A 16,345-nucleotide genomic window follows, 5' to 3' on the forward strand; every position below is an offset into this window, starting at 1 on the left:
CTTAGAATTCATGCTGAGACATTGTCAACAGGGCAAGACATCCTCAGTGCTGAACATGTGCTTAGATTGAATTTTTTCTCCTTAGTGATTACTGATCTTCTCAGGGAAAACTGACACACGGAGAGTTCCCCAGTCATGTACGAAATGTTTGAACTCTCATACTGTGTTTGGTAGAGACAGAATTCCTATGTGTCACCTCTTTAATAAATTGAGATCTGAAGCATTTCATAGATTTTAAAAATATAAACACTTTTCAGAAAGACACACCTTGGAAAGAAAGTAGCCAAGTTACACAAAAATGCTTAGATTTGCAATCTTAAAGTAATTTGATAAATTATCTGGAGTTGGGAAAAATTAAAATAGATTAGACATTTTTACATATTCTATATCCCAGGATTATCTACCAAAGACTAGCAAACAAATGGACAAAAAATTACTATACAGATGAGAAAAGCCTCTGGTATATTTCCCAGACCACTTTGTTCTTTACTATATTATTGGCACTATTATTATTTACCATTTTTTAAAAAATATATTAAGCTAGGTGCGGCTATGTTCTGATAAAAGAAAATATTAATACTCATGAATATAATCACAAAGGAGAGTATGGTTGTGTTTTTTGCCATAAGTTTTAAATATTACGCACCCCAGGCTTTCTTAGGAACCTTCACTGTTTTTATCATTTATAGATATATCCAAGACTTCTAGAAACTATATCAAATTTCATGAATATTATCTTTTAGGATAACAAGCTCCTTAAACTAGTTACATTAGTATCCTGCCTGTCTTATTTCTCCCAAATTTATGTATCTAGGTATTAAAAAGACACCTAGTGTCTCAGATTTTAGTGTACAAATTTAGATCTAGATATCATTGCCAAATAAATAAATAAATAAACGAGAAGAGGACATTTTGATCATTCCTAGGACTGATCTCTTAAATTCTTAGTGAAAGGTGACCATAAGCTCAGGTGAAAGCAATTAGAAGTAATATTATGCACAGAGGCAGCAATTCTAGGATTTTTATCCAGTCTAGAGCCATAAAAAAGCATATTGAACGTCAATTATGCAGGAGGAGATATTTCTAAGAGAGCTTGACACAAGCCCAGGGTGTGAATTATTTGCTTTGAAATGCCTTCATATTCTCCTGCTTGGAAATTCTGGTCAGAAGAAGAGCAAAAACAAGAGGCAAGCTCACCCTAAGCATACGGTCATATGAACATTCATAAAATGTTTATCAGCCCACAAATAAAATTTTAAAATATACCGGACCATCCTCCTGTAGAAGGGAGAAAGAATGTACAATAAATAAAGGGCTTTTTGTTATTATATTAAACTTTCAGGGTCTCTTCCATCCATCTTAAGGGGCTAAGTACTAGAAACCCTAAAGGAAGATTTCACTAACATGCTATTTGAAACCAGGAGTACATTAATTTTTGGCAGCTGTTCCTCCTGTATGTTTCCTAATCTTCTTTACCCAAAGGTGGATTTACCTTGAAGCAATAATGCATAAGTTTCAGGCCCTTCAATGATAGGTCCCTTTCAAGGCCTGGTGAAAAACACAAGTCATAGATTCACATGGTTTTGTGATTCTTTAAAATTTGCAAAAGTGAGATTTTTATTTTGTGTTCTTTTGCTTAAAGAGGCTCCATCCCTACTCTCAATTTTAAGTGTCTGGTTCCACAAAACCTCTATTTGCCTCTATTGTACCCTCGCTGTTTCTGAAAATGTTCCCTATAGTTTATTCTTTCTCAGAATTCTGTCATCCATGAGCAGCCATCCTGCACATCCTAGGCTCATGGGGTGCTGCCCTCCCATACTTCATTGACTCTCCCCCTTTGATTTTCACAACTCAGTTGCTTCATTCATTTCTTTGACAACAAAAATAATTCACATAGAGACTTCGTAAAGACTTCTCCACAGTGAATTAAAAGAAAATGGGGAACCAGTTTGAATGTAAATAATAAACAGTAAAATGGCACTAAAAATAGTAAAAAATAGTAAAAACTAAGCTCAAAGGGTTTTCATGAGATTAAGTAAGCTAATACATATCAGATACTTAATGTGATACCTGGCACAAGATAAAGGGTAACAGGAATCACTTATTATTATTTAATTTTTGAGTAATTTTATACTCATAAATATATGTAATTACTAGGAGAAAAGAATGAATTTAGTCATTTCAACCCGGGAATATCTAATAGCCTGGTCTCGCTAACACAGAACTATAGTACCTGGCTCTACCTAAAAAGAGACTGTACCAGGCTCCAATGAACCTGAATTATGTGCATCTCAATGTCTCCAATTATGTTTAACATTTTAAACAGTATTTTTTTTTCCTCCAGGGAGGGAAAACAAATATATAAATGTTACTAAACAATGTCTATGATTGTTGTTGGAAAAGCATACTAAATTGGTCATGGATTTAACTTCCAATTTCTTTCCCTCTCTGATTTACAGTACTTCTTTCATCACAATGTAGAACATTTTGCAGTAAGAGATACAGTAGTAGTATCTGAACTTTTTCCCATGGTGGTCTACCCATCTTTCAATTCAGCTTTTGCTCAAGTGTAATGAGAGGCTGGTCCACAGCCATTCATTTACAGTAACTGAATGAAAACTACAGAGCACAAATTAGCCTCTTGGTAGAACACTCTGGTATGTCAGAATTCTGAACTGAAAAGGGAACTTTTCATTTGGGCAGGTGAGCGAGCAAAGGGACTGAAACACAAGATGCTTGTGATTAGGGTATGCTCAACTGCAGAAAGTGCACAAAGGAAAGCTGATGAACCAGCACACCCCCCACTATCCGCAACCATCTTCTCCATTCCGTTTCATGGAGTAATCAAAGGATATTCTGAACCTCTCAAAATGCCATCAATCCTTATTGAGAATGAAATAGAACATCTCTCTCTCTCAAATCTTTGCAGAAGCAATCATTATATCAGGCTGGCCTGAACAGGGAGCTTTGGCAGACAAAGATGGATTTGTAAAAATATAATAAATAAATAAATATATACATAAATTAAATAATCTCCAAAAAATATGAATAGAAAGTTGATGATAATGTCCCAATTCTATTGTGTAAAGGATAAAGAAACTCACAATTGAGCCCTCTAGGTCTGCCACAGTAAAGAATAGGATTCTTGATGAGATTTTTCCAATAATTTTCAGCAGAGCTGTGAATCTTCTGGCAATAATACTAAAAATTAACCATCTAAATGATTTAGATAAAACATTCATTAACATTCTAAATCTAAGTAGCCTCTCTAGTTGTCCCTTCCACCTCTTTGTTTCCTTTTCTAGCTCTAATTTTCTTCTTTAGTGCTTTTTAACAAAGAAGGAAAGAAGCCTAGTCTGATTGTTCAAAAAGGCTCCTTGTGATGGCTGACACTTGCTCAAGTGTAAAATAACTTCATAAAGAACATTTCTGAAATATTCTTTAACACCAGAATCTCCTTAAACAAGCCATGTTGCTACAATACACATTGTCTCCGTGTTGTAGAAATGTTTGGCAGTATCCAAGTCCGGTACTAATAAGAAGCTACAAACTGAAAAGTACGAGAAGTTCTTTTCAGGTCATTGTTTAACAGATAGCTCATTATCTTCAGAGTCAGGAAATCTGATATTGGTTTGGTTCTTGAGTTACTAAGGTCTTAACCAAGTTGCCAAGTCATTTAACAGTCCTGGAACTTTCCTACTGAATAATTAAGATTCCAGTGTGGAAAACAACAACAACAACAAAAAAAAAACACATATGCTGCAGTGCTTTGTAAACTTTAAAGCATTGTTCAGGTACCACTTATTTTTGTTACTATTACCAAAAAAGTGATTCTCAGATTTTATAATTATATTGCTTGTAGTAAATTTTTAGGACATGCATGGGTAAGAGTATTTTTTAAAGTTGTCCCAAATATTAAAAAAAAAAAAATTAAAGAAACTAGAAATTTTTACCAACTATCTTTTAATGAACTTTATTTGAATATACAGCCTTAATAGTTATTAGACATATTTTGTTTAATAATTATTCAATTATTCATTGGAGATGATATATTGATTTTTCCTTTTTTTTCTTTTTCTTTTTTTCTTTCTTTCTCTTTTTTTTTCTTTCTTTTTTTTTTCTTTTTAACCAAATGAAAAGTGGGAGTTAAAAGCATAGACTATAGGCTAGGCAAAACTGGTTTTAAGCCTCACTTTTTACCATATGAACTGGAAGCTTCAGCAAAAAGATTTTGCCTCTCTGTTTCATTTTCTGCCTTTGTAAATGGGACTAGTAATGCTTTCCACTTCCCCTTGTTGTGAAGGTTAATGGTAATAAATGTAAAAAGCTCAGAGCAGAGCCTAACACACAAATATGTGATCAATATCTGGTAGCTATATTTAGGTTTGTGTTTGAAAATTTTGAAACATGTACTAAACTTGTAAGGATCATTTTATCTTCATGTGTGTAATACTGAGTCCCAACACAGGCATTGTTCTCCCTGCTTTTGCTTCGATTTTGGCTCTGTTAATTCCATTTGATCTCCTAAACCATTAGCTCTTGATTACAGGGAGTCTCACAGAAGCATCAACAGAGGAGGCAAAATAGCAGCAGGGGCTCTGGCTTCTCATTGCACTTCCAGCAGGAGCCTTTTAAACTGATTGATACTAAATCTCATTAGACTGAAGTCAAAATCAAGATTTCTATGGTTTTGACCAGGAAAAAACAAAAACAAAAACAAAAAACTGACAGAACCAATAGAGGATAAAAGGCGAGGCTTAGACTTGAGAGACTGAAGCAAAAGGACACACTGGGCTATGGATTTTTATCTTTTCCAGTATCAGTTTACGCATCTCAAAGATGTAAGGGTTGTACTAGAGATTCTTTAAGTCCCTTCCAGCTCTGACTCTCCACAAATACACAGTTACTTATACATCCACCTCATACTTCAAGAGCTCATTTCAGTGGTACAAATTACTATAGAGTTGATCTATGTACTAGGGCTGAGGACAAACCACACTGATTATATTTCAATTCAGGGAGAGTCTAGTTGAAACAAATGTCAAAGAAGGATACACATTCTAGAAGAGAGGAAGGAAAAGCAAGGGGCAAATGAGAGGGAAGAAGATTATTTTGTTGATATGGTAATGAGAGCCTGGTATCTGTGTTTAATTGGGAGTGTGGAATGTCATATACAGAAAATAATGTATAGGTATTTTAATTTTTTAAAAAAATTTTATATTAACTGCTAACCTCTCCTCCTTCCCCAACTTCAAGGCTGGGGAATTCTAAGTATCTCGTTGTTGCTTCAGCCTTAAGAGATAAAATCACTCTGATTTACCATGCTGTAAGAAATATTCCACGTCTATTTCATGTGCAGACATGAATTTATAGGCATTAGTATTTAGTTTTACCAACATGGAAGACTAGGTTTTGTTTAAAGATTGGAGAGAGAAGGAATAAAAGTAATACTTATTTAAGGAAAAATGTTGAAGGGAACATAAGCAATTACCAACAGAAAAAGCACATTCTCTAAAGAATAAACAACTGTAGAGGAATTCATATTGTACTATAACAAGAAAGTCCAAAGTCCAAATCTACTAGAAGTGTTTGTATCATACTTGGAGATATAATTAAGTCAAAAATTATCTCTTTATTACTTAAGAAATTGAGGAATAGTTTAATTTTGTTTGTAATTACTAATGAGAGGGCTAAATGAACAATCCAGAGCTAACACTATAGAAAGCTTATCATTAGGTTTAATAAGATGCTATGACCTAAACTATATGGAAATCCTTAGGGAGTCAGGAAGAAATTTAAAAAATAATAATAATAACAATGTGAAAAAAGAAAAAAACAAAGTACTTTGTTAAAGAAAAGCAAATCTTACAAAGAATTGTATAACTAAAATAATATACTGTATCCAGACTTTAAGAAAGTTACTGGTAGAGGAGGCATTGCACAAAAAGGTCATTTGATATTTTGCTGTATATAAATTAACTATTTGAGAGTGTAAGGGATACTTTCACATTAGTGGAGAATCAGAGAGATAAGAATCATTTTTGATATCCTTGTAATTTCCAAGAACTTGAAAAAATAATCAAATGCAATTTGACATTATTTTCTGAAAAGAGTCAAATCTATAATACAAAAGGAGAGATAGCTCTTTGCTCAAATAAATCAACTACTCTTTCACACTTCCAAACTAAAACAGAAAGCATCAACATGATCTATATGTTGAAAGAGATCAAATTTGGGATAATGTTTTCAGCCCTGGGCAATTTTATATGTGTCAGCTAGAGAGCACTGGGAAATGAATTGTAGTGACTGGTCAACTGGAATGACCAAGGCATTTCCTGGGATAAATGTTCAAAAATCCTTCAACTGTTAGTGAGAATAGGATTATATATCATATAAGAGAGATCTAATAAAACATGTATTATTCAAGTTTATCCCACTGATAAAAATAATAGAAAGTCGTATTCTAAATAGATGAGGGTAAAAATAAAATACAAGAAATTGGTGCCAATAAATGATCAGGCACTAGAAATACTCATTAACACTGTCTTTCATTTGGTGCAATGTAAACAACATATTTAGAAATTGAGCCCATTTGCCAAAAAATTAAGAAAAAAGCATAAGATAAAATTTTGTGTGTAAGTTAGGGAAATATTTTAGTAACTTTTGTGAAGAGGTGAGGGCCTGAATTAGAGTCATGGCAGGGGAAACAGAAGATAGGAATTTGAAAGCTGTTTTTCAGGGAGACCAAAAAAGAATTTTAGTTTGAGTTAGATGATTTAATGAAGAGCAAGAGATTCCAAAACTATGTCTCAAGACTTCATAACACTGAAAACAAAACAAAACAAAACAGGAAAATTGGGAAAACCCCCATCCTACCTCCTGTGATAACATAAAATTTCTCAAGCATGTGCAATATAGAAATATGACAAAAGCCAGGATTTTAAAAGTAACTTTAAACACATCACCTTATATTTGTTCATGTTTTTTTTTTCTTTTTCTTTTTCTTTTTCTTTTGCCTTTCTTTTCACCCATTTCAGATTTGCTTCACCAAAACTCTATTTCTGTTTCAAGCTACATCCTCATCCTCCACAAAGATACAACTAAAATGACTTTCCATAGGCTCTTAGCTGATTTGGTTTCCTTTTTCTTTTTCCTATAATACCTGGTGACCATCTCTCTCAAAACATTTCTCAACTAGAATATAAACTTTTCAAAGGTAGAACTTCTGTCTTTCAATTCTGTGTCCTTTTTGCCCAACACAATAACTACCTCATAATAAATATTCAATATATTAATTCATTTACTTTCATTCTAATAAATTGAATAATTTAAAAGATTACTACTTATAGGGGGAACACTTTGAGACAGAAAAAATGCCTAGTGATATGGGTGTCAATAAAAAAGACAACTTTTTTATTAAAACACCCATATATATTAAGACATCCTTCTTTTGGCTTAATAGACTAAAACAAAACAAAACAAAAAAACTAAAGCACCATGTCAAGGATACCATGCAGGAAATCTTGACGTATTTTGGATGAAATGTAAAACCAATATCCTGAGACTACAATCATTTTTCATCAAGTAGCAGCCATTGTTAGAATTGATATTGATCCCTGGTAAATTGCAACCAGAGTAACCTTGTTATATCATCACAAAATTCTCCCACTACATCATTTAGCTATGAGATGCTTCCCTAACTTGAATGTCAGTTTTTTCTTCAGTATTCAATCACATAAGGAAAAAAGTGCTGCGTAGAGATAACCCAAAATGCCATTGGTCATTTTCCAATTAAATATTCCTTAGAAGAAAATACAGTATAAGTGCATAAAATATAATAATTGCTTTGAAAAGTCATTCCGTGATAAGATAATTTTAAAGTTAGAAGGAGTTTATAGGTGAACTAGTTTAATCTTCTCATAACTGAAGTGAAGAAATTGAGTCTGATTAAGTGATATGACCAAGGCTAACATCTTACTAAGTTGGTTCCAGAATGTGAAATTCCTGACTTTTAATTTAGTTTTTTTCATCCATATTACCATTAAGTGAATTAAAGGTGTTAGCTCCATCAGTAGAAGCAAGAAGTTTCATAGCAACTTGGAATGAGAAACTTCCCTCCCCCACCCTCTCTGTTGTCTTAGGATATGGTCTCCATGTGGAACTATCAAAATCTGGACTCAATTTCCAGCTCCACCTCTCATCACTTGTAACTTAACTACACTTTCTATAGCTCAATTTTCTTAACTCTTAAAGTGAGACGAACATTAGTACCTACCTCATAGGGCTTTGTGGAATAAAATTGAGATAGTTAATTTAAAGCACTTAACATAGTACCTGTGGTATAGTAAGCACTCAATAAGTTATAGCTGATATTACTATTACCATTTTTATTTCATAAAATAGGAAGTTACGATTTTGATTTATTAAAATGAAAGTACAAACCCAGTTGAAATTCTTGTATTTTCGAATGTCGTTATTGAAAATAACATCACTGTTTCTGCATTATCATTTTGCTTAAATTTCTACAAATTTAAGCATCATTAGGAAGCACACATAGCATAATATCATAAATCCTATGGGAAGAGCAAAGGTTTGCTTGTATTTTTTTCTTTTTCTTTAGGGAGGAGGTAAAACTCATTAAATTCTTAAAGGTAATTACATTTTATATGGTAACCTTATTAAGATATCTTTATTAAAGTTATGAAATGTGATCTGAAGGCAAAGTGATAGTGGTGTAAAATAAACTATATAGAATCACATCTTAGCAGTCAAAATATTTAGCTTACATTCAATTATTTGGAAACTGATCAAATTCTTGAGATACCAAATTCCTCAATTTTCTTCATCCTTCACTTCTGCCTACATTGTGTCCATTTTTCAACTTACTTATATATCCATCATGGGAAAAAGAGGGCAAAAAAGGAGGAAAAAATGCAAATTTATTGATACAGTTACTTCTCAGCAGACAGGAAAGAAGTGGAGAAAAGGTTACATTGTAATGATAGATCCACTGTGGGTCACCTACTTTGCCAAAGTGGGGGAGCTACAATTCCTCTGCCTTCTAACTAATTGAGAGTTAGCTGATATGTTTTGAAAACAGTGGCGCACTTAATCTTTAAGTGAAACAAGTCAGGCACAGAAAGAGAAATACCACATGTTCTCACTTATTGGTGGGAGCTAAAAATTAATATATAAATTCACACACACACACACACACACACACACAAAACCGGGGGGGGGGGCAGAAGAAGATATAACAACCACAATTACTTGAAGTTGATACGACAAGCAAACAGAAAGGACATTGTTGGGGGGGGGAGGGAGAAGGGAGGGAGGTTTTGGTGATGGGGAGCAATAATCAGCCACAATGTATATCGAGAAAATAAAATTAAAAAAAAAAAAAAAATCCTCTTCATCACAAGTGACTGAATGATCCTGGAACAATTGAAACCATTTCTTCCCCTATAAAAATACATTGAAGCTTTTACACTAAAGTAAATTTTCTAATATTATTAAAGCTAAAATATTTTTCAGCCATATCAATTTATTAGCTATTTTTATTCATTGCTGTTGTATTCAATATACAATCCATTATATCAAACAAATATAAATCTAGGTAACTCAAAAGAAATAGACCAAATTTATTCATATTAACAATAATAACAACAACAACCAAAACCTATGTGGAAATTTCAAAATTACATGGAACATTTAATTGGAAATATTAGGCACTATGTACTTAAATAAATATATGTAGAGAGAAGAAGGCAGCAAAGGGATCTAAGACCTTACCTACTGATAGACTAACTACACAAAAGAACAATGGCCAGACTATTTATAAAAATAGAACTCTGGCCCACAACCTGTGGCAACCTTCCCAAGAAGTGGACCCACTTATGTACAATAAACAGCACAGAAAGCCAGCACCCTGTAAGTCAGATTTGCAGAAAGTTAGATTGGTATATCAAGTAACAATCCAGGAAGCTAAACAATACCATCTGTTACAGTCAGCCCCAAACGGTCAGAATCTGATTAATAACTGATAGCTTCCCTAATTTTTGTCCTTGCTTCCAACTTAGGACCAAACAGAGAAAGCTAAATATGCCCCCCTAACCAATCACTTCTAGTTAGCCCTTCGACAGCTTCCCCAGGCCGACAGCCTCCAATCAGGGCACACCTGAAGCCTTTCCTTTTTTCCCTTTAAAGCTTTTCTACTCCTCTGCCTGCCTTTCAGTCTCTGCCAGAATGCAAGTGACCACGGCTGACTGCCTTGCTATAGCAATCACTGAATAAATAGCTTTTGATTTTCTCATTTGGTTAATCTTTATTTATTTCTACACTATTGAACATCTACTACAGGTCTATCAAGAGGCAACATGCTTATATACACTAAAAAAACTTCACATAGTCTGTAAAAAAAATTTTTTTAAGCCTCATTTTACTGATATAGAGAACTGAAGTTTGTAAAAGTGAAATAGCTCCTCATGTTCTCCTACTAATATCAGGCTAGATTAAGTGCTTTTAGTATATTATTTTTATAAAAAATATTTGAGATAATATTAAAAGTATGTCTAACAATAATAACATCAGCTATTACTTGCATTTATATCCATCAATTTTCTGGGCAAATATTGACATTGTATTTTGAATTGATTCATCGCTTTAAAGTTACAATTTATCAAGATACATACGGAATATAAAATATTCGAAAGCACTATAGAAGATAGAAGTTATAATTATAGAAGAAATAACTTCTATAATTGGTATTAGAACATATCAGAAGAAATAATTTCCTTGCCAAGTAGTGACTGCATAAACTGGATTTTCATAGACAATGGACAGAAAATCTTACAAGAAAGTGTGATTATTTATGATAGATATATAATACTGACAAGAAGAATGTAAAAATGAAATTTGGCTGATTCTAAAAAGAAGGTAATAAATATTTATTTGCATGGCAGTATAGATACTCTGCAAATTTTAAAGTTAATTTTTAAGTTATCCTCACATAGGATAAGTACTATCGTATGTTTTTCAAAAATAAGTAACCAAACTTATAGAGATATTCAGAACATTACCTAAAGCTTCTCGGCTAGTGAGCAGTGGATCTTGTTCAAAAATCACTTTAAGATGTTCCCTTAGCACATAATTTGGCCACAGAACCTAAAGTAATTTATTTACTAACTATAAAATAACATAACTTGGCCTTATAGAAAAGGAGTAAAAAGGGCATTTACAAATATTAGAACATGACATAAAAGTTACATAAGCTAGATCAAAAATTTAGGACAATACAGACGATTAATAAGGCTTTTTAATGCCTGAAAATAAAATAATATTTAAGCACAATTCCTTTTCCAAGGACTGAAAAGGTAAAAAGGATTTTATAGATAACACTGTTTAAATAATAATGTGGAGTAAGAAATGACTAAAGGTCAAGTAAGTCCTTATGTGATTTCTACTTTGTCTCATTAATTCCATTTGGTTTGCTCAAATCGTTATTAAGAATTCCTTGCATTGGGCATCATAAATTAAAATACAAAAAGTTGGAATTTGTGAATTTTTGTAAAAAATAAAAGATTCAAGCTCTTGGCCTTTATAGCATTTTTAGTTAAGGAAGAAAAACTATTTTCTTGAAGTTTCACTGTTGTAAACAAAAGTGAAAAAAGTTATACGTTTGTATTTAAAATTATAAATACAAAGGTATAACTTGGTCATTTTGCAAAGTGTATGGTGGGGGGAAGTGTCTTCTTTACACACCTTAAAGACATTTCTTTCTCCTTCCCACCCATGAAAGAATGGTATTCATTATCTATCAGTTGATTTAATTTTTAAAACTTTCAGTTATCTCCTATCCACTGGACATATGATACAATTTTCAATTTGGGCTGCGATGACATATTTTACATAGAAAAGAAAAATTAACTTATGTCTTCATCTTTGCTCTTTTTATACCAGACCTTCTAAAAGAAGGTAGTTGGGCAAAAAGTGTGGGGCAGGTTGGGGGATGCATTTTGTAAGAAAATCACCCAGGGAATTTTCCAAGCCAGACAAATGAAAACAGTTACATCATGGAAATAACATGTTCCAATAACTTTTAAGCAATAGCATAGTGTAGTAGAGCCAGACAGCTTCCGTGAAAATCCTGCTCTTCACTGGTTAGCTGTGTGACACCAGTCAAATGGCCTGACTTCTCTGTGGCAAGTTTCCCCATTGTAAGATGTGAATAATAACAATACAACCTCACAGGGATGTTTTAAGGATTAACAGCATCAATATGTGTGTTGGATAGTTAACGCTAGGTGAATATTACTTAATTTATGCTGTCAATCTGAAATAAAGAAAATAACTTCATTTTAGAGAATGAGCAGCAAGTTGAAAATTTTCTTATGCCAATGTTCAAGAGAAATAGGATGCTGCTTGTTCTATTAGCTATGACAATGTTCTTAGATGGAGAAGGAGACTAAGAGGAAAGAATTGCTTTCTAGAAAAAAATTGAGCATCAATATTTATGTCTTACCAATGAAAGAAATTGATTACAGACATAAATTTAGTGCTTCTCCATGCTCCGTAATGGCCCATGAATACTTGATTACAGCACGTGTCATGCTGAACTCTGTCTCTATATCCATGTAGCTCTTTCACTAATTTGGACTCTTCCTGAAGGCAGAAGTTATATTAAAACCCTTAGAATCTCAAATACATACTAATACTTCACACGTTGAGTGAATGATGAATGAATTTTAAAAAATAAACAAATAGATGGATTTGACAAATGTCAGAGAAAGAATGGCATTCATATAGAGTGGATTTAGTATTTAAAATGAAATGTAAATTCTTTCCAGAAGCTTCTTTCAAAATTTAAACCTACATCTTAGAAATGATTCTGTAGTTCTCTCAACATGATTGATTTAGTTCAAAGGATGACACAGTTTTCTGTGTTTCTACTTCAACTTGACAGAAAATATTTAATGTTTCTTAAATGAGCGAGAGAGGTACTTTGGCTACTTCTTGACTAAAGTCATATCATCTTTTAAGGAAAGAAAATAGAAAGCCTCCTTGGTAAGAATTACTTATTGATATACACATAGAGATTTAATAGCTTGAGAAGGTTTTTAAAAATAAAACTTTGTTTGTTTTAACTAACTTAGATGAGGGAAACATTTCTTCTTTTGAAATCTTGAAGATATTCCAGAGTCCATAGTGTATTGTCCATGCTTGCCTTCCACAATTAACTATTTATGGCAAGCTTGGCCCATCTTTTGTGGGTATGGTTTGTTTTTAATCTAGGAATCACAATGATTTGAGCTGTATAATTATTTTGAAATTTTATGTTTACCATCTATTTACATGATTTTATTCCTCAGAAATAGTACGGTACTTGTATATAATTACTTCTTACCCTATTTGAGTCAATTCTTGCTCTGGAAGTATAGATGGGAGGTGGGATGTTGAAAGCCTGAGGGACCAGATATTCCTCAGCATCCATCATATCCTCTAAATCTTCTTCATCCAAGAGATTCTGAAAGAACTTGCTGTCATTTGGACTGGGAAGCTTCATGCGATCATCCCCCTAAAAGATTGCCCGTCAGATACACACAAAAAATGATCTTTCTCTTCATCTTAAATATATAGTCTCTGCAGCAAATTTATGCAATAACAAAACAAATGGTGGAAAAATTCATACACTTATTTCAAAAAATAATTCTTTTGCACAGCTACCAGCCATAAAGCAACCTATAATATGCCTAGATATGACAGGTTAAGATAAGTAAACTTAATACAAGAAGAATGTGACCAATGCCATTAGAGAGGAATAAAGCAGAATGCCTTGGATGTTTTGAGGGAGGCAAAATCCATTTCAGATCTGAGAATAATGGTTCATTGCCATGATGGCGTGTGGGTTGAGACTTTAAGAATAAATAATAAAGGGCAATCGATTTATCAATCTTTATTTTATTTTTTATATTTATTTTTCATTTTAATTAATCAGTATACAGTGTAGTTCATTTTCGTGTCCCTTTACCAATTCCTCCTTTTCCCTCCCCCCTCCCCTGAACCCCTGACCTTGGTGTGATAAGGCTGCACTCTAACCAACTGAGTGACTGGACAGCCCCTCAATCTTTATTTTATCTGGTTGGTTTGATGCTGCTGAGTTTTTAGGACACATGGGCTCCACGATTTGTCCTTTAATATCATGCTATATTATCAAAGTGGTGGCATTCAAAATCACAGCACACGTGGCAAACAGAATAAAGGGTATGGGAGAGACACCAAAACCCTTGTTAAACTCTTTGTCATCTCATCTATTTCTTAAATGTTTTTTTATTTTTTGAAAATTATGTGATTTTTTTTGTAAAGAATTTCAGTTCATGAAAGTTCATTTGGGGGAAAAACTTCTAAATCTTGGCTTTCAGGTTGTCAGTTTGTTCAGCTGGTTAGGGTTAGTGCTGATAACACCAAGGTCAAGGGTTCGGATCCTCCTACCTGCCAGCTGCCAACGGAAAAAATAATATATATGGTTTTTATATCTTCATATCGGTCTATCGATATGAAAATAAAGGCTACCTTGTTTTATGGAGAAAACATAATTCAATGTAGTCCAAGATTGACTTTTTATGGTTTAGGTGAAAATAATTGTAGAGAAATATATTATCATTTTTAAGTTATCCAACCCATTTTTTTCTAATGTTAAACATGAAATATTTTTATGGCCTGTTATTTGATTCATATGTGCATCAATTCATTTGATTTGAGTTATTGCTTGAATACTGCATATCTTCCCCAATAAAACATACTTTAAAATATTTTTCCAGGAAATTAAATGCTAATATACTGAAGCTTTTGATTGATTGTTTTCAAACATAGAAAAGGTGAAAACAAAAATCCATCTTTCTTTGATTCTGAAAAGGGAAGTTATAATAATGAACACAACATACACATAATGTTATTAAAAAGCAGAATGCTAGAAATCTTGTCTGAGGATAAAGGCCTCTCCATGAATATGGATAATCATAATTATCTGGCTGTTCAATAGCAGAGTTACATGAATACTAAGGGAAGGTGATTAGAGCTGGTTCTGCCATGAGTAAAAAGCTCTTGTCTGTAAGTTGCTTCACATGATAGTCTGTTTAGTTAATCAATATGTTAGTGGTTTCAAAAAAACAGTTTTCCACAGTTCCAAAGTCCAGATATTATTCATATTTTGTAGTGAGTTTACGATTGAGATAGTCTTAAAAGTATAAGACAAATGTACTAACCTGAATAACTAGGTATCTTTGAGGGTCTCGAGCCATCCTTGAAAATTCAGCAGCCAGTTCCTTGAATTTAGGTCTACTGTCAGCATCGATCATCCAACCTGGAAATTTACACACCATAAAAATGTTGCCGTATCCATAATTAGTAAAAAGAAGTGAGTTTTAAATTTTGTGAAAATATAGGCTAAAGTGTGAGAAAATATTAATAGTAATGATCTGAAAACCAAAGAAAGCTAATGAAAGAAACAATCCAACAAGTAAGGCTCTATCTCAATTTGCTGATATTTGTAACTAAATGTAATATTCTATGAAATAATGTATAAAATTTGTATTTTGTTAGTCTGATTTAAAATTATTTTTTTTCCTAGAAATAGAACCTAAGCTAAATATAGGATTTGAGATTACAGAATCTCAAATCTTTAAATTGTCTTTGATGGTTATAGATGAAGTGGTTGGACTATAATTTATTATTTTGTATCAGGAGTGACATGGGAGAAAAGATTTAGTCAAAATGCTGTGCACTGGCACAAGTGGGATAAAAAGGAATAGAAAACAACTTTCTCATGCTACTTCTTTCCTGTGGAAATTTAAAAAAAAACCAAAAAACAAAAAACAAATGCAAAGTGATCAGTGATGTTTGTTCAGCAATAGCCGTTAGTTTATCTTAGTACTAGCCTTTCCAGCACAAAAATACTATCAACAATTTTTCAAGGTATGTATTATTCTTTAGCTGGGAGTCTAGATAAAGTGGACATTATCTCTGTTTAGTTGATGAGATATAAGAATAAAATCACCCAGTTTTCCATGATTTCCTTGCTTTTCCTTAAGTATTAAAACCCTGAATTAAAAAAAAAAAAAAAGTAAGTCTGTCTATCAGGCAAAGTTTTTCCCAGTTTTACATCATTTCATCAGTGTCTAAATTATCTCCTGTGCTGGTTACAGGATCAAATGCCTGTTTTTTAATATTCTTCATAGATATCTACCAACAATGTTTGATCAAGTAAAGCTATAAATCTTGTTTCTCCCTTTTCTGGGAGTTAAATTTTTATTCCTGTTCTGAAAATTCTTTGGGTGTCATTTTATGTATT

The 16,345-nt window shown here is 32.8% G+C and overlaps 1 protein-coding gene across 3 annotated transcripts in view; it reads right to left on the bottom strand.

Annotated features, from left to right (window-relative positions):
* ERBB4 (erb-b2 receptor tyrosine kinase 4) overlaps positions 1 to 16,345 on the bottom strand; it is a 1,081,647-nt gene that overhangs the window by 22,910 nt on the left and 1,042,392 nt on the right. For all 3 annotated transcript variants that reach the window (XM_063078433.1, XM_063078424.1, XM_063078415.1), the window contains 2 exons: positions 15,261 to 15,358; positions 13,403 to 13,573 (listed from right to left, as the gene is read on the bottom strand). In XM_063078433.1, coding sequence (XP_062934503.1) covers positions 13,403 to 13,573; positions 15,261 to 15,358 — 269 coding nt within the window. The remainder of the gene's footprint in view (positions 1 to 13,402; positions 13,574 to 15,260; positions 15,359 to 16,345) is intronic.

The sequence above is a fragment of the Cynocephalus volans genome, chromosome 1 (assembly GCF_027409185.1).
Source record: "Cynocephalus volans isolate mCynVol1 chromosome 1, mCynVol1.pri, whole genome shotgun sequence".
In the NCBI taxonomy this organism is placed as follows: domain Eukaryota; kingdom Metazoa; phylum Chordata; class Mammalia; order Dermoptera; family Cynocephalidae; genus Cynocephalus; species Cynocephalus volans.